Source organism: Heterodontus francisci, chromosome 1 (assembly GCF_036365525.1).
Source record: "Heterodontus francisci isolate sHetFra1 chromosome 1, sHetFra1.hap1, whole genome shotgun sequence".
NCBI lineage: Eukaryota > Metazoa > Chordata > Chondrichthyes > Heterodontiformes > Heterodontidae > Heterodontus > Heterodontus francisci.
The window spans coordinates 60,976,896-60,995,682 of record NC_090371.1 but is presented as its reverse complement, the minus strand read 5'-3'; the positions used below and the strand labels follow the sequence as shown (position 1 = coordinate 60,995,682).

Sequence of the window (18,787 nt, the reverse complement as noted above, 5' to 3'; positions counted from 1 at the left end):
CAGTTCTGGTCACCACACTATAGGATTGCACTGGAGAGGGTGCAGAGAAGATTCACCAGGATGTTGCCTGGGCTGGAGCATTTCAGCTATGAAGGGAGAGTGAAAAGGTTAGGGTTGTTTTCCTTGGAGCAGAGAAGGATGAGGGGGGGCATGATTGAGGTATACAAAATTATGAGGGGCATAGATAGGTTAGATAAGAAGAAACTTTTTCCCTTAGTGGGGAGGTCAATAACCAGGGGGCATAGATTAAAGGTAAGGGGCAGGAGGTTTAGAGGGGATTTGAGGAAAAAGTTTTTCACCTAGAGGGTGGCTGGAATCTGGAACACACTTCCTGAAGAGGTGGTAGAGGCAGGAACCCTCACAACATTTAAGAAGTATTTAGATGAGCATTTGAAACACCATAGCATACAAGGCTATGGGCCAAGTGCAGGAAAATGGGATTAGAATAGCTGGGTGCTGGATGGTCGGCACAGACATGATGGGCCGAAGGGCCTGTTTCTGTGCTGTATAACTCTATAGGCAGTGGTTATCAATTCTAATCACCTTTGGCACTGTACCCTACATATAGTAGAAAATAATAAATGATACATTCAACATAGATTAATCAAAATCATAAATCTTATTTGCTGAAATCAAAACTAATTACTAACCCATTCAATAGCGTCACACTAGAATATCTTCATTTTGTGAATAAAGCTGTGGCATTTTTGTGCTGGGAACTGAACATTTCCATTTCAATAGATGTCAACTGTCTGCATTTAAAATGATAGACAATGTTATGAGGTCTGGGTCCACCTCTCTGCATTTGTAAAAGAAAATCAATGCCATTCTGGGCTTTGCAACTCAAGGTCACTCTCAGCTCCGCCCATGAGAGCTGCTCCCAGCTCTGGCCTGATGTTGCTGTTTCTTTGGAAATAGAGCAGTGCTATGGGCAGGAATACTCATGATAGCTTTTCAAAATCAGGTGTTCTTACTTCTAGAAGCCGGGAGTGGCTCTTTTATCCCAGGGATTGAGTTCTTTGTCACAGTCTGCAGGAATCCCTAAGCATAGGCAAGACATTTCCTTAAGAGGATTGACAAATGAATGGGGAAGAGACAAAAATATTAGCAAACAAATCCACCTACATCACTCTTATATGCATAGAGGGTTTGTATTTCATTGCCTTCACCTGGTGTTAATGACCTCAGACTACAGACAACCGGTCGGTTCCTTTCTAAAAGGGGCCCAATGCTCGGTGTTCAAAGTATCTGCCTGTTTCAAGCAAAAGTCTCCTTTTAATTGGCAAATTAGGGTCTTATGACATAAATAGAATCTCAATTGCCATTTTAGGTCCTAATTAGCCAGAACCTGTACTGTTTGGCTTCTGACCAGCTCCCTGGGTGATGAAGCCAAAGGGAGCCGCCAAAAGTAAGTGCTGACATTTTCTGTGGGCAAGTGCACTCCTCCGGTGCCCAGAGAAACAGTCTGGGCTATTGTTGATGATTGAAATAGTGTTCAGCTTCATTTGCAACTCCTCAGATAATGAACCAGTCTATGCCCACATGCAGCAAGACCTGGACAACAGTCAGGCTTGGCTCATAAGTGCAAAACCATCCATGCCACACAAGTGCCAGGCAATGACCATCTCCAACATAGATTCATCAAAATCATAAATCTTATTTCTCCTCTTGACATTCAATGATATTACCATCGCTGAATCCCCTACCATTAACATCTTTGGGGAGGGGGAGGGGGGGCGGGCGTTAGTAGATGGGGGGTGGTCACCATTGACCAGAAACTTAACTGGACCTGCCATATAAGTACTGTGACTGCAAGAGCAGGTCAGAGGCTGGGAATTCTGAGTAACTCACCTTGTTACTCCCCAAAACCTTTCCACCATCTACAAAGCACAAGTCAGGTCTCTCCACCTGCCTGGATGGGTGCAGCTCCAACAAAACTCAAGAAGGCTCAGCGCATGCGCGAGATGTGTGCCATTTTTGAAGCTTGCTGTTGAGATCGGCAGCGAGCTTTAAAAATTCAGCCCAATGGGTTTTGTTCTCCCAGACCTTCAGACCATAAATAGGGAGCCAGGGGCTCTAAAAATGCAAATTCAAGTTACAAGTGCTAACATCTGAAAACAAAGGAAGGCCCAGGTGGTTTTGCTATGGACAGACTAATGGACTCTAAATATGGTAAAAGTCAACGATTATTGACTTTTGGTCTGGAGAAAGTCAACAGGCTTTCCTAAATTGGACATGTTGTAAGGAAGAAAGGAAGACATGAAGACCAGCAGTGGCAGCCTCAGAAGGAACAGACAGAAAACTGCTCTCAGAACACTGATATGGCAGAAGGCTGCTAATTTTGAACCTGATTCAAAGGTGGGGGAGAAAAGACCAACAGGCTCACTAGAGACTGACTTATTAACAGGCAATCAATCGAGTTTTCTCAGACGAAGTGAGCGAAGAGGACATTGGCTTTGTTCAGGACACCGGGAGATCCAACCCATTGCAACTGGGAGGAGTTTGGGACTTTTAACTGCGAGGATACTTTTTTGCTGAGAACAATGTGTAACATATAAATGCGGTGTGGGGTTTTTGAGTGTGTTAATAAGTTAATGGGAAATACCCTTTTCTGTAATTTAGTGTATTAGCTATCTACTAAGTACTGTTTAGCTAATGTTGAAATTTAGTTTAGTTGTTATCGTAAAAATCTTAAAACGTGAAATCTTGTTGTGTAATCCTTCAGTTGGTTTGGGGAGTTCCTATCTCGTGTTTTAAAGTTACTGTTCCCAACTTAGGTCGTAACAGAACAAATTGACATCTTTGAACCCAGCTGGTAAAAATAAGATTTTTTTTAAATGGTACATTGCTAATTACGATATTATAGTTTACTATTAGTCCCATCATAGTTCCTGGAAACTTATTATCCTCAATCTATATAAGCTTCTTTAGGTATGTGAAAAGGAAACAATTAGCAAGGACAAGTGTGGGTTCATTGCAGGCGGAGACGGTAGAATTTGTGGTGGAGAATGAGGAAATGGCGAAGAGACTGAACAATTAGTTTGTGTCTGTCTTCAAGGAAGAAGACACAGAAATATCCCAGAAATACTAGGGAACCAAGGAACTTGTAAAAATGAGGAACTGAGAGTAATTAGTATCAATAAAGAGGTAGTACTCAAAAAAATTAATTGGATTGAAAGTTGATAACTCCCCTGGACCAGATGAGCTACATCCCAGAGTATTGAATGAGGTGGCTATAGAGATAATGGATGCATTGGTGCTTATCTTTCAAAATTCTATAGATTCTGGAAGGGTTCCTGCAGAGTGGAAAGTCCCACTATTTAAGAAGGGAGCAAGAGAGAAAACAGAGAACTACAGACCTGTTCGTTTGACGTCATTGCTAGGGAAAATGTTAGAATCTATTAGAGAGGATGAGAGAACAGGACACTTGGAAAATAATGACATGATTAGGCAGAATCAACATGGATTTGTGAAAGGGAAATCATGTTTGACAAACCTGTTAGAGTTTTTTGAGGATGCTACTTGTAGCATAGATAAAGGAGAACCAGTGGATGTGGTGTATTTGGATTTTCAGAAGCCTATGATAAGGTCCCACACAGGAGGTTAGTAAACAAAATTAGAGTACATGGGATTGGGGGTAATATACTGCTATGGATTGAGAATTGGTTAACAGACAAAGCAGAGAGTAGGAATAAATGGGCCATTCTCAGGATGGCAGGCTGTTATTAATGCAGTACTGCAAGGATCAGTGCTTGGACCACAGCTGTTTGCAATCTATATAAATGATTTGGAAATGGGAAGCAATTGTAATATTTTCAAATTTACAGATGACACAAAACTAGGAGGAAAGGTAAGTTGTGAGGAGGATGCAAAGATGCTTGTAGGGGATTTGGAAGGGCTAAGTGAATGGGCAAGAACGTGGCAGATTATTTCTTAAATGGTGAGAGGTTGAGAAGTGTTGATGTCCAAAGAGACCTGGGTGTCACTAAAGGCTAGTACGTAGGTGCAGCAAGCATTTAAGAAGCAAATGGTATGTTGGTCTTCATTGCAAGGGAAATTGAGTACTGGAGTAAAGATGTATTGCTTCAATTTGTTATGATGGTGCTTCTATATTTTTTGTTAGGTTTTTTTGCAGGACTCATGTATTTTAGAATTATGGAAATTGTTTTATTTTTGGAAAACTGAAAAGGATCCAATTATTTTTCACTGGGGTCATTGAATTGACACTGAGAGGACTTGGTTTGTAAACGGCCCTTATTGGAAGTCACCTGTCTTCAGATAAATACCCAGCAGGGGCTTTTTGACTTGTAGAAGATGTTTTCAGAGAAATGACAGACCAAGATTTATAGGGGCCAGGAGGCTTGACTCTTGAGCGATTGTTTTTGGGTTTGCTTTGGACAGTGTGTTGGGCTGTGAACTGTCTTGAAAGCAGTTGGAGAAAAGCTGCCAAAACAGCAGTCACCATCAGCACCCTCTTCCCTCTCTTTGAGAACTTCCTGATGATCACATGTAAGAAATAAAGAAATTGATGCTGTATTTCTCCTGAAAAGCCTGCCAAACCCATCTTCAACATTGCCTGAAAAGAACTGTTCTAGAAAGATCCCAGTGACAGCCATTTACATGTATTTGGGACACCAAACCAAAAAGGAACAACTGACATCTTTCCATATGTTCTCTTTTTTACTTCAAGAATCAGCAAGTATTTGGCCAAAGTATTCTTTTTACTTTTAACAGAGCTTGAAAGGGAAAATCTCTATTTCTTTTGGTTAACCGGTGTGTGTCTGTGTGTTTGTGAGGGGCTAAGTTAAAAGGGAACTTTCATATTTCGCTCTGTGTGTTAATGCTTTACTTTGTTACTGGTTATGTCTTGTTTTATAATAAACTGATAATTTTGTTGTTTATTAAGGAAACCTGGTTGGTGTATTTTGTTCTGGGATAAAGAGTAGAATCTATAATTGATTGTATTGGTAACTGGGTAAATATTTAAATATACATTGTGACCTGTGGAGAAGTGAAACTAGAAAAGACAGTGCACTCCTCCCATTTTGGTCATAACAAATTGTACAAAGCATTGGTGAGACCACACCTTGAGTATTGTGTGCAGTTTTGGTCTCCTTATCTAAGGAAGGATATACTTGCCATAGAGGGAGTGCAACGGAGGTTCATCAGACTAATCCCTGGGATGGTGAGATTGTCTTATGAGGAGAGATTGCAGAAACTGCCTGTATTCTCTAGAGTTTCGAAGAATGAGAAGTGATTTCATTGAAACTTACAGGGTGTAACAGGGTAGATGTGGAAAGGATTAAAACAATAAATGCTGGAAATACTCAGCAGGTCTGGCAGCATCTGTGGAGAGAGAAGCAGAGTTAATGTTTCAGGTCAGTGACCCTTCATCAGAACTGACTGCAATGGAACTGAATATCATGCACGGTGTATAACTGACAGCCGAGCTGATATTCCTTGTTCTGCACCATCGCCTGAGACAAATTTTTACCCTCCTGTCTTTTGCTGGTGGATTCTGACAGACTGTTGACAGAGTTATGACAGAGATTTGGTAGAACCCTGGATTAAATTTAAGGCTAAGGTCTACATTTAAATGCTTCTAAGCTTGCTGTCTATAAGACCAATCAGTAATTTCTTTTTCAGTCAGTGAAACCAAGAGGGGTGAAAGACTGGAACTTAAGTACACTACCTGATTAAAATTAAAATGATAATGAGTGAGAACTATTTTGGGAAGCCTCAAGGAGCATCCGTTCATAGGTGGGCAAGCAGTCATCAGGGAGATTGAAATGTTTCTGTTATTCCAAGCTTTTGGTGTTCTGAGGTTCAATAGATTAGGTTCCTACTGCTATGAAAAATTGATATCCATTTCTTACCTGCTTTACCAATAGATTAACCCCTTCCTACAGATTGCCACACAAGTTCCAGGCAATGACCATCTCAAACAAGAGAGAATCTAACCATCTCCCCTGGATGTTCAATGGCATTACCATCGCTGAAACCCGCACTATCAACATCCTGGGGTTACCATTGACCAGAAACTGAACCGAACCAGCCACCTTCCAAACCAATGATCTCTACCACCTAGAAGGACAAGGGCAGCAGATGCATGGGAACACCACCACCTGCAAGTTCTCCTCCAAGCCACACACCACCCTGACTTGGAATTATATCACCGTTCCTTCACTGTCACTGGGTCAAAATCCTGGAACTCCCTTCCTAACAGCACTGTTGGTGTACCTACACCCCAAGGACTGCAGCAGTTCAGGAAGGCAGCTCACCACCACCTTCTCGAGGGCAATTAAGGATTGGCAATAAACGCTGGCCTAGACAGCAACGCCACATCCCACAAACAAATAAAAAAAATTTGAAAGGAATTCAGGATATTGCTTTTATATTTTCAATCAATGCTATTGCTCCCATCTGATTATGTGTAAATTATCTTTCTTGTATACACTGTCTAAGAAATGATCCAGTTCCTGAAAGCATCAAACAAAAATTGAAGGAGGAAAATTAACGGGAAAAGTCCAATGTAAACTAAATATATTAATTTGGATTAACACCAACATGTATTACATAATCTAGTAGTAACTGTAAGTGATAAATAAGCTTGGTTTAAGACGTTTTTTTTAATATCATGCAACGTTGTCATTTTTCATTTGTAAAATTCATTTTCCATTCATCCTTCACTAATACTATCCTAAAGGTCCTACCTCATTTCATATGTTTCTACAAGTGCCTGTCACACTCCAATACCTCAATAAGGTTTGCCCCTAAACAGAAAGTGATGACAGGATAGTCTTTTAATGGGATGTTACAGCCATCACCCAACCTCCATAAATTTGAATTTCTAGCAAGAATCACTGGATAGCAATCAGGATCAGGTGTCATAGAATCAGACAAGGTAGAAAGAGGCCATTTGATCTATTGAGCCTTTCTCAGCTCTTTGAAACCGCTATCCAATTAGTCACACACCTCTGCTCTTTCCCCTTAGCCCTGAACTTTTTTCCTCCTTTATGTATTTATCCAATTCTATTTTGAAAGTAACTATTGAATCTGCTTCCACCACCCTTTCAGGGAGTGCATTCCAGATCATAACAATCCTTTGCATAAAAAAAATTTCTTCATCTCCCCTCTAGTTCATTTGTTAAATAATTTAAATCTGTGCCCTCTGGTGACTGACCCTCCTGCCAGTGGAAAGAGTTTCTCCCTATTTGCTCCAACAAAACCTCTCATAATTTTGACCACTTCTATAAAATCTCCCCTTAACCTTGTCTGCGCTAAAGAGAAGAATCTGAGTTTCTTTAACCTCTCCACATACTGAAGTCCCTCATCCCTGGTCCCTATCTAGTATATGTCATCTATACCCTCTCTACGGCCTTGACATCCTTCCTACAGTGTATTGCCCAGAATTAGACACAATACTCCAGCGGAGGCGTAACCAATGATTTATAAAGGATCTTCCAATACTTAGGCCTTTTGCATCATCCAACCTGTAATTGGCCAAATAAGCAGAAACGTAAGATCAAATCAGGATCCTTCTTGTATTTGGTTCCATTCTACATGAAGTGGTGCATTTAGAAACAGCCTCTCAGAGATGCTATAATCTGAATATCTCTAATTTGAAATACTGAAGCAATTAACCACACTTTCCAGAGTGATATAGGTCCCGAACAAGACACTTCACTTTCTTTTAGCAGAAGCCTGACAAAGGCAGGCCATGAAGTGTTGACTGGAAAAGTTTCAACAATCTTGTAATTTTTACATACAGTGGTATATTATTTTAAAATCCTATCTTAGCCAAACGAATGAATGCAATTTTATTTTATTTACCTTTGACACTTAGTTCTTCACTTTCACAGAATCACATTCAGTTTTAGAAGAAACCTGATAATGTTTCTGGATGGTTACATGCCAGAAAGTCTTTATAGGAATTTTGGATACAAAGCCCCAGGATTATTTCCTTGACATGGAAGTTAAATATAGTTTTCCCATGGTTAAAGTTTATTTTTACATAATCAAAGTAAATAAGTGAATACAATAAGAGTTTCTATCATTCCCCTGTGAAAACTACTGAGCAGTGTATATATTAAAAATTACAAGGATGCTTTCAAATATTAGGAAAAATCAATTGTCCTTGCACTGTATGCTTATACTGTAATTTAATACTCGTAGAGCTTTACTGAATGTTTTTCTTAGGATAATCCTCTGTTGGAAGTGCAGATTGTCATTTTCTACAGTTGATTAAACATTATGAGTTGACAGCAACTCGTAAGACTAAACACGAGGATTTCATAAATTGCAAATAAAAAGTGAATTGACTTATGCTTCAAAGAACAGAAAAAAATTTCGAAGAAGGAAAGAATGATTCACCCCAACAAGCCCATCCATTTTTCACAATTTATTCCTCTGACAGAAATTGTTTTTTTGGTTGCTTTTATTGAATTTTTAAGTTGTATTTCCAGCTGGAGTGTTGTGCCCAATTCGGGTTACCACACTTTAGGAAGGACGTGAAGTCTTTGGAGAGGATACAGAAGAGATTTACTAGAAAGGTTCCAGGAATCAAGGATCATAGTTAAGTGGATAGATTGGAGAAGCTGGGTTGTTCTCTTTAGAGTAAAGAAGGCTAAGAGTAGATTTGATAGAGGTGTTTAAAATCATGAAGGGTTTAGATCGAGTAAATAAAGAGAAACTGTTTCCAATGTCCGAAAGGTTGATAAGCAGAGGGCACAAATTTAAGGTGATTGGCAATAAAACCAAAGAGGTGACATGCAGAAAAGTTTTTACACACAAGTAGTTCGGATTTGGAATGCACTGCCTGATAGGTTGGTAGAGATACATTCAAAAGTAGCCTTTAGAAGGGAATTGGATAAACATTTGAAGGAAAAAAAATTGCAGAGATGTGAGGAAATATTGGGGGAGTGGGACTAATTGGATTGCTCGTTAACAGAACTGCTGCAGATTTGATGGGTCGAATGGCCTCCTTCTGTGCAGTACTATTCTGTTCTATTTTTCATTGCCAGAATCAGCATGTAAGGGGTTAAAACCCAAAGTCATACATGGCATTTCAAAAGGAAAATCATGAGATTGAGTTCAAACAGGCAAGGGTGGGCTTCATGAAGTGTTATGGAAAGGCATAAGAGGGAGTCTAGGTAGTCATTGTTAAACTGATCAGATCCATTACATTAACTCACATTGGCAATGATTGGCCATATATTTGATAGTGTTAAGAGAAAAACAACCTTTTGTTTACTATAAGCTGACTTTAACCCCGCATGCTCTCTAGTCCCACATGTCCTCTAACCCAACGCACACTCAGACACCAAGTGTACTGAAACATTTTTGTCTCTGATAAATTATTTATTGTATTCTTCCTTCCTGATCACAACACATATGGGGTTGAATTTTCAACCATCCCACCTGATGAAAACAGAGCAGAAGTGACTTGAAAATGAAGCGTAAGAAGTCTCCTGTCATACATTCTGTTAATTTCAGATTGTAGTGAAAAAGCGCCAATCCTCCTATGGCAGTCACATACAAATTGGAGTTAGGACAGAATTACATCACCCATGTAATGAGAATGCCACTTTACATTATATACATGATAGAGGGACAGAAGCAGCATGAGGCTGAATAGGAAGCCATATTAATCTGCCAGCATTAAAGGAAAACCAGACCATCTCAACACTACCCATTCAATATGAAGTATAGACCTAGGTACACTTTCCAAGACATTCTTATCTGGATCTCAGGTGGGCCACCGTGTTGCCCTTCAGCCATGAAGATTTAATGAAGCTTACTTTGTTCACTGCTGCAGCCACATCTGCAACCAAGGTCCACAACACTTCTGACTGTTGACAGATAAAGTGACCAGAGTTCTCAATTTTGATGTCACATGGTCATTCCGGGGGTGCAGGCAGAGACTTTTGTCAGATCAGCCAATTGGCTGTGCACTCCTGTATAAAGCAAGTCAGCAGTGCCCTATTTACGAGGGAACTCAATTTATGCAATTTGTCAATGCTGCCAGACAGATGACTGAGAGGGCTATCAAAATTTTTAAGAATGACTGGGATCAACCATTGTGTGCCCAAATGTAAACCTACATATTTATATGTCATGCTAGGCCCCCACCTACCAAGAATGAGGCACATTAATTTTGTCATAAACATTGATTTTAAACTGTTACTGGAGTGAAGAAAGGACGTTAAACAGATCAGCCATGGCTGGAAAAGACATCTGCATATTAACAGATGGTGCTTGGAAGGACAAAGGACACATTCAACCCACAATGGACCTTGATCATCAGGTATTCTGTGTAAGAGGAGCATTCCAGAGACTGTTAAGGTGATACAATCCAAGACATGGTCAGACCAGTTAGTCACATGACTAACCTGCTTGGCAACTTGGGGTGTTCTGAATTTGTACAAACAGTTTGAACTCAGAGTGTTTTTTTGCTCCTGGACTGAGAAGATCTCTCCTGTCTGCTCCCATATCTTTCTCACAAGCCTCTGAATCCACTGAAGACACATGAACCCCAAGAGAGAAAAGTCCCCGACAGCGAACATGGTTTAAGAAGAATACTGGGCCCCAATGAAAAGCAAGGACTCTACAGTGAGCTCAAAGAACTGCAACAAAAACTCTTCAGATATTGCCTCAAACTATTCCACTTTATTTTTCTTCTGCTCTTTTCTGTCTCTGTTTGCATGTATGTATCACGTATGCATGCTAGCTTGGGTGCGTTGTGTATCCATAGGCGTTAACCGAATAAAAGTTGAAGTTTAATAAATTTCAACTTTTCTTCTTTAAACCTAAGAAAGCCTGTTTGTGCTGGTTTCTTTGCCTTATAATTGGAAAGTGGTGAACAAGGATTCACCAAGGGGGAGCTAAAAACACGGTGTGTTTAAAATTAAACCCTGTTATGGTAAGACCAGGTGACAGCTGAGGGGGACCCTAGACACCTTTCTCACCTGGTCGTAACAATAAGAACCACAAGGCTTTCAATCCCTCCTGTCAGAGGTCTGTGGATTCAAGTACCACTCCAGAGATTTGAGCATAACATCTAGGCTGGCACTCCATTGCAGAATGGAAGAAGTACTACATTGTCAGAGATGCGATTTTAATGGTAAGATGTAAATTGAGTCCCTATCTGCCTTCTCTGGTGGACATAAAATATCCTATGTCACTATTTCATGAATGAGCAGGGGAGATCTACCTGGTGTCCTCAGTCAATGTTTACCCCTCAATTAGCATCACAAACAGATTATCTGGTCATTATCTCAATTGCTGTTTGTGGGACCTTGCTGTGTGCAAATTGGCTGCTGCATTTCCTACATTTCAACAATGGCTGCATTTGAAAAGTACTTGATTTGCTGACGTTCTGAGGTTGTGAAAGGCGCTATATAGCTGCAAGTCCTTGTATCCTTCCTTCCTTCCCAGAGAGATGACAGAGGCCCATCAAATTTATAAGAATGGTCCAGGGTTGTGAGGGCTATTGATTATAGAAACATAGAAACATAGCAAAATAAGAGCAGGAGTAGGCCATTTGGCCCTTCAGGCCTGCTCCGCCATTCAAAAAGGATCATAGCTGATCATCTAATTCAGTACCCTGTTCCCGCTTTCTCCCCATAACCCTTGATCCCTTTGGCATTAAGAAATATAGCTATCTCCTTCTTGAATATATTTAATGACTTGGCCTCCATTGCCTTCTGCTTTAGAGAATTCTACAGGTTCACCAGCCTCTGAGTGAAGAAATTTCTCCTCATCTCAGTTCTAAATGGCATACCCCGTATCCTGAGACTGTGACCCCTGGTTCTGGACTCCCCAGCCATCAGGAACATCCTCCCTATATCTAGCCTATCTAGTTAGAATTTTATAGGTTTCTATGAGATCCCCTCTCATTCTTCTAAACTCTAGTGAATATAGACCTGTTGACCCAATCTCTCCTCATACGTCAATCCTGCCATCCCTGGAATCAGCCTAGTAAATATTCTTTGCACTCCCTCCATGGCAAGAACATCCTTCCTCAGATAAGGAGACCAAAACTGCACACAATACTCCAGATGTGGTCTCACCAAGGCCCTGTATAACTGCATTAAGACATCCTTGCTCCTGTACTTAAATCCTCTTGCAATGAAGGCCAACATACCATTTGCCTTCCAAATTGCTTGCTGCACCTGAATGCTTGCTTTCAGCGACTGGTGTACAAGGACACCCTGGTATCGTTGTACCTCCGCCTTTCCCAATCTATCACTATTCAGATAATAATCTGCCTTTCTGTTTTTACAAACAAAGTGGGTAACCTCACATTTATCCATGTTATACTGCATCTACCATGCAATTACCCACTCACCCAACTTGTCCAAATCACATTGGAGCCTTTTTGCATCCTCCTCACAGCTCACTTTCCTCCCCAACTTTGTGTCATCTGCTAACTTGGAAATGTTACATTTAGTTCCCTCACCCAAGTCATTAATATATATTGTGAATAGTTGGGGCCCAAGCACTGATCCCTGTGGTACCCCACTAGTCACTGCCTGCCACCCGGAAAAAAGATCCGTTTATTCCTACTCTCTATTTCCTGTCTGTCAACCAATTCTCAATCCATGCCAATATACTACCCCAATCCCATGTGCTTTAATTTTGCACACTAACCTCTTATGTGGGACCTTATCAAAAGCCTTCTGAAAATCCAAATACACCACATCCACTGGTTCTCCCTTATCTATTCTACTAGTTAAATCTTCAAAAAAACTCCTGTAGATTTGTTAAGCATGATTTCCCTTTTGTAAACCCATGCTGACCTTGTTCAAATCCTGTTTATGTTTTCCAGGTGTTCTGCTATCACATTCTTGATAATAGACTCTAGCATTTTCCCCACTACTGATGTAAGGCTAACTGGTCTGTAATTCCTTGTTTTTTCTCTCCCTCCTTTTTTAAATAGTGGGGTTACATTTGCCACCCTCCAATCTGTAGGAACTGCTCCAGAGTCTATAGAATTTTGGAAGATGATCATCCACTATTTCCAGGGCCACTTCTTTTAGTACTCTGGGATGTAGATTATCAGGGATTTGTCAGCCCATAACCCCATTAATTTCCCTAGCACTATTTTTTTACTAATACTGATTTCCTTCAGTTCCTCCCTCTCATTAGACCCTTGATTCCCGAACATTTTTGGGAGGTTATTTGTGTCCTTGTTTGTGAAGACAGAACAGTATGTGTTTAATTGTTCTGCTATTTTTTTTGTTCCCCATTATAATTTTCCCCATTTCTGACTGTGAGGGACCTACATTTGTCTTCACTAATCTTTTTTTCTTCACATATTTATCGAAGCTTTTACTGTCAGTTTTTATGTTCCCTGCAAGTTTACTCTCATCCTCTTTGTCCTCCTTTGCTGAATTCTAAACTGCTCCCAATCCTCAGACTTGTTGCTTTTTCTGGCAATTTTATATGCCTCCTCTTTTGATCTAATGCTATCCCTAATTTCTGTTATACATTTCTGTGGCATTGTATGCCCAAATGTAAACTCCCATATTGATATGGGATACAAAGACTTTCTCTCTCTAAGACGTCAGGTTAATTTTGATGACAGGCTCAGCTCCTTGCATGTGACTTCACCATATGCTGGGAGCTTCCATTATGCTTTTATACTTCACCAGTCCAGTGTCCCAGCTCTCTTTCAACAGCCACAGCTACCTTCTTTCACATGGCCCATGCTGCCGCATATGACAGCTTATTGCCGAGTATTTCAACAATGGCACTCCTTCGTTCTCTAATTGGAGCAGCAACACATTCACACCAATCTCTGAGAATTTGGACACTCGGCTACTCCCTTCTGTTGCAGCAGCCTTTCCCTTCCTCTTGCAGGACCTGCTCATCCTTTTAACTTTGTGCTATTGTTACATCAATGAGTTTTGTTGAATGATAATATTCTTTAATCCACTGACTGGAGATCTGAACTTATATTTTTTTTAAGACATTTTAAAAAGACAAGTTGCCAGCAACGTCATTCTTTTAGCTTAAGCTGATCACCTAGTTTGTTACACTGTATCCTACATTACATAGGACTGTGAGAAGTGCGTCTATGCATTTCCCAGCAGGAACCAAGACCCAGGAAGTTTAAAGGAGCTACCTGTTCTTTCAACAAGCAGAGCCAAGCAGAGAAATACTGCTAACTGCTATGTTTTGAATCACTGAATGACTGTCATGTGACAAGCCCCTCCCCATCTGTGGTTTAATGCTGGTGTTTTCTCTGCAGCAAAGGAGAAGCAACTGGACTCTGACATGAGCAGACCTTAAGTGGCAGTCCCTCTCGCTCTCTCTCCATTCCAGCTCGAAAACTTTCAAATCCTGCCTGTTGACTGATAACCTTTGCATACTTCGGCTACAATCCAAAACCCTGTTGGAGGAAATCATCCGCATCATTATCTCCAAGAGAGTCACCGAACCAGTCATGTACCTCTTTAAACTAAAAGCCTCAGGACCACTGAATTCGACTAGTAGCCAGCCAAATCTCCAAACTCCACAGACTGTAAACCTTTTTTTATGGACTCTAACTCAACCAATCTACCTTTCCCCACTCTGTAAGCTATTTGTGTGTGTGTAAAGCTCTAGTCTGTGTGTGAGAGTAAAAGTTGGCATGTTGTTTATTATTTTATGAGTTTGATTTCTTTGTTAACTCAAGAAAACCTGTCCGATTGGTTCTTGTTATGATCATAGCAAGTAATCAAAAACTTACTGAATTGGCCAGTATATCTACTTTAAGAAAGAATTAAGCATGTTGTGGTCAAACAAGGACAGGGAAAAGAGGCAGCCCTTTGACCCCGCCTCACTTGACCATAACAGCCATCCTTAATCATGCTGCACTCTTGCTGCATCCTATACTCAAATATTTCCCATTCCCCCCACCTACTGCTGATGGGACTCCTGATCTTGACCTGCCTGCAATATGGAAATTCACTGACCCTGGGATTTCTAATGGGGTCAGCCTCCTTCAATTTTGGTGGACATGAGATCTGCTTCAATTAGGATTGCCACCCCTCCAGGATTGGCCTGGAGTCTCTAGAAATTAAAGATTAATCTCCAGGATACTACTGCAAGCAAACCAGAAGAAAAACGCAGAGGGATGATAAAATTTATGATTTTTTTTTTAAATTGAAAATTTTCATTTATTATTTAAAGAAATGTCAGACATCAGGAATAAAGGCTGTTTGACTGACAGTCAAGAATTGGGTAATGAACAGACTATTCGCTATCTGATTGGTGTGGAAATGCGATGACACCACAAATATAGACATGTTGACTGACTAATGACAGGATTATGGGGGCAGGTTGGATTTTGAGCTCATGCGATGTAACGTCCAGGAATATGTCCAACCATAGTCGGCAACTCTCACTCCAATGCACTTATGTCGCTGCATCAGGAATTTCAGGACCACAGTGTTTCTCCTGAAATTCAAAGTAATCCGGCTGCTTCAATTAGATTTTCAAGCAGCATATTCTCATTGAACTTGTAGCTTATTCACCATAATCACATGTTTTTATATTTCAAAAGGAGGTGCTGGATTTTGAAAACTACCCATCTTTTTTTAAAAAAACGAAGTGGCAGGCAAATACAATCTGAACTATTCATAAGGTCTGTCAATATTTGAAAACTTCCTGTCAAGCCCGTTACCACATGACTGTAACAACAAGCTTTATCACATTGCATCAGGGCAGACTTTGGTACAAGACTTTAGTTTTAGCTGTGCTTATGGAGTTTAATAGCCAATGACTGTGTTTTAAAGAGACAGTCCCTAATCCAAACGTTAACCAAAATATGTAAATTGTGTCACAATCAAATTTGTCAAAGTTCCTGGCCTTATGAGAATGTTTTAACTTCACAGTACTATAGCATAATCTAATTTTGTTAAAATTGGAGTTAAAGATTTTTTGTAAATAATTTAAGGGTAGATTTTCCAATTTCCAAGTTCCTGGAGTTGCACTTACCAGCCAGGAGTATATATCAGGAAATTACATGTGAAAATGATTTTCTGCTAATTTTAATATGTGGAAAATCATAGTGAGTGCACATGTAACTTCTTAATTTATCAGTGAGGTAATTCCATGGCGGGAGCACGTAATCAGAAATTTAATCTTTAATCATAGTCTTAAAATGAAGGAAGTAAGTGCCATATCTCAATTTCCAATTAATATACAATGTGTGATATATAGTACATGATTGCTTTAAAATGAGCTCATTCATTGTGTGATCCTGTCCTGTACAATAAATATCTGTTTTCCTTTTCAGGAAAAAGTGCTGTCGAGGTTATAAATTTGTTCTTGGTCAATGCATCCCGGAAGGTAAGCGACACCTGCACTTTTATGAAGAAAACAGTGGCTTCATTTGAAGAAGTCCCAGTGCATTTACATTACAAATTTAACATTAGTGTGAAGCTGTTTTGCCTTTGCACCAATTATAAGCTTATGGAATCTAAATGAGGTGACAAGACCTGAACTGACTCAGTAACCAAGCAGAGTGAGACTTTTACGTTAGAGTACATTTATAATAGGCTGAATTTTATAAGCCCGCTGCTGATATCAATTCCAAGCATTGCGGCTCATTTAAATAGCTAGGGCGGGCAGCCCCCCGATCACCTGGCGGGCAGACACTGATGCCATTTTTAAAGGGCTGTCAGCCCTACCAGGAAATTTAAATATTTAAAGGGAAATGGAATTAAAATAAATACATCCCCTTTGCCCCTCTCCCAACCCCCAAATGACAATAAAATTAATAATTTGTCCTTTCCACCCCACAAATACTTACCTCTACCATCTGACCTTTCCCCCCGCAAACTGCACAAACTTTCAACTACAACCCTTCCCACATTCCCTACACTCATGACGCTTATTTGACAGCCAATTTATGGCCTCTTCCTGCCGCCGCTGGGATCTTACCAGCGGTGGGGGCGGGGGGTGGGGGGGCCTCCGCCATGCGGGGAGGACGCCTTGGAAAGTGAGGCACTCTCCCTGCGGTCTTGGGTGGGTGTGGTCCCTCCTAGGTGTGTAATTTATTGCCCATGGAGAACTCCCCCAGGAATCACGTTACCCCCCAGTACACCCCCTCCCCATGGACTGAACACCTATGCCTCTACCCCCACTAACTGGGACCCTCCAGATCGGACAGGTGACCCCACCTCACCTACCTCAGGTGCAGGGTTCCAACACCTGGGTCTGAGGTCTCTACAGTCGGTCCAGTGGCGCTGCCGATACTGTTGAGCTGCTGGCCCTGTGATTGGCTGGCAGCTCTTGGGGGGCGGGATCCCTGTCCCTATTAAGTGTTTAAAAGGACGGGGATCCTACCTCCTTAAACCTCGACCTCAAAAGACCAGAGGATCGCTCCGGGGGGGTCAGAAGAAATGCAGAGGAGGGGCTCCCCCCCTGTCTTTTAAGCCCAGCACCGGGAGCCCTGCCTCCTGCATAAAACTTAGCCCATTGCTTTTTTGAGCACCATGTAAAAATTGACACATGAAGCCAGACATGTGAGTCTCCTTTCATGAATGGCAGTACAGGAAAAACAGGATGAAGTGATGGCGGGGAGCAAGGGTCCATGAACAGTGACAGTGAAACCTCTGGGATGATGTGCATCCTGCATTGGTGGTAGGTGTTGATCTGTTCCAGGCTGCGTCTTCATTGGCAGTGGTTTCACAGGCATCTCAAACTGAGTTTCATACCATGCCATTCCTTCTGGCTTAGAGGGGCTAAAACGAGCCTGAATCAGATGATCCCTGATGTTAATGACATCCTGACATGTCCCTCGAGCCCTACGCCAGGCTTAGCCACCTTCCTGTGCAGCCGGGGCACCTTTGTGTTCTGCATCTTCCTGCTCCTCCACCTCTTCCTCCTCTCTTTTCACGTTCTGCTCTTCCTCTTCCTCCAATGATCTGTGTCCATCCAGCGCTTCACCCTCTTCAAGGTCCACACCTTTCTGGAGGGCTATGCTATGGAGAGCACAGCAGACCTCCACCATGCGCAAGACCCTTGCAGGAGTGTACTGCAGGGCGCCATCTGACCAGTCCAGGCACCTGAACCCAATCTTCAGAAGCCAACGGTCTGCTCAATAGTTGTCCTGGTGAGCAGATTGCTTCGGTTATAGCACCTTTGTGGCTTGTAGTGCCTTTGTGGCTCTGTATCAGGTTCTCATAGAGCAATGAGTAGCCATCTCCTCAAGGGGTGTCTGTTGTCCCCTAAAATCATTCCATGGAGTTTGGGGAGGGGAATGAAGATCTGAGGTAGCCTGGACTGGTGGAGGATGAAGGAGTCATGGCAGCTGCCAGGAAAGTGACTGCACACATGCAGGAAGCACTTGTTGTGGTCACACACCAGTTGAACATTGAGGGAGTGGAATCCCTTCCTGTTGATCAGTCTCATTGGGCGCACAGTCAGTACCTTGATGGCCACACGAGTGCAATTAATGTTGCCCTGCACCTTGTGGAATCCAGCAATGGAGGCAAAACCCACTGCCCTCTGTGCCTGCGGGTCAGCATCTCTCTGTAATTGAATATACTGTCCAGCTTTCACAAAAAGGGCATCAGTGACCTGTGAGATGCAGTGGTTTGCAGCTGTTTGTGAGATGCCAACAAGGTTTGCAGCTAATCCTTGGAAGCAGCCAGAGGGGAAGAAGTTCAAGCTCATAGTGACTTTTTGGGCTACTGACAGGGCATGGCAACCAGTGCGGTGAGGGCACAAATCTCTGTGAACATCTGCCTGGAGAGTCCAAGTCTCCTCTGGCACTGGTTCTCAGTCATTCAAG

General features: G+C 41.5%; 1 protein-coding gene across 2 annotated transcripts in view; it reads left to right on the top strand.

Moving 5' to 3' along the window:
* Nucleotides 1-18,787, top strand: part of ccbe1 (collagen and calcium binding EGF domains 1) — a 427,427-nt gene that overhangs the window by 332,527 nt on the left and 76,113 nt on the right. For both annotated transcript variants that reach the window (XM_068048170.1, XM_068048099.1), the window contains exon 3: nt 16,286-16,338. In XM_068048170.1, the coding sequence (XP_067904271.1) occupies nt 16,286-16,338 (53 nt within the window). The remainder of the gene's footprint in view (nt 1-16,285; nt 16,339-18,787) is intronic.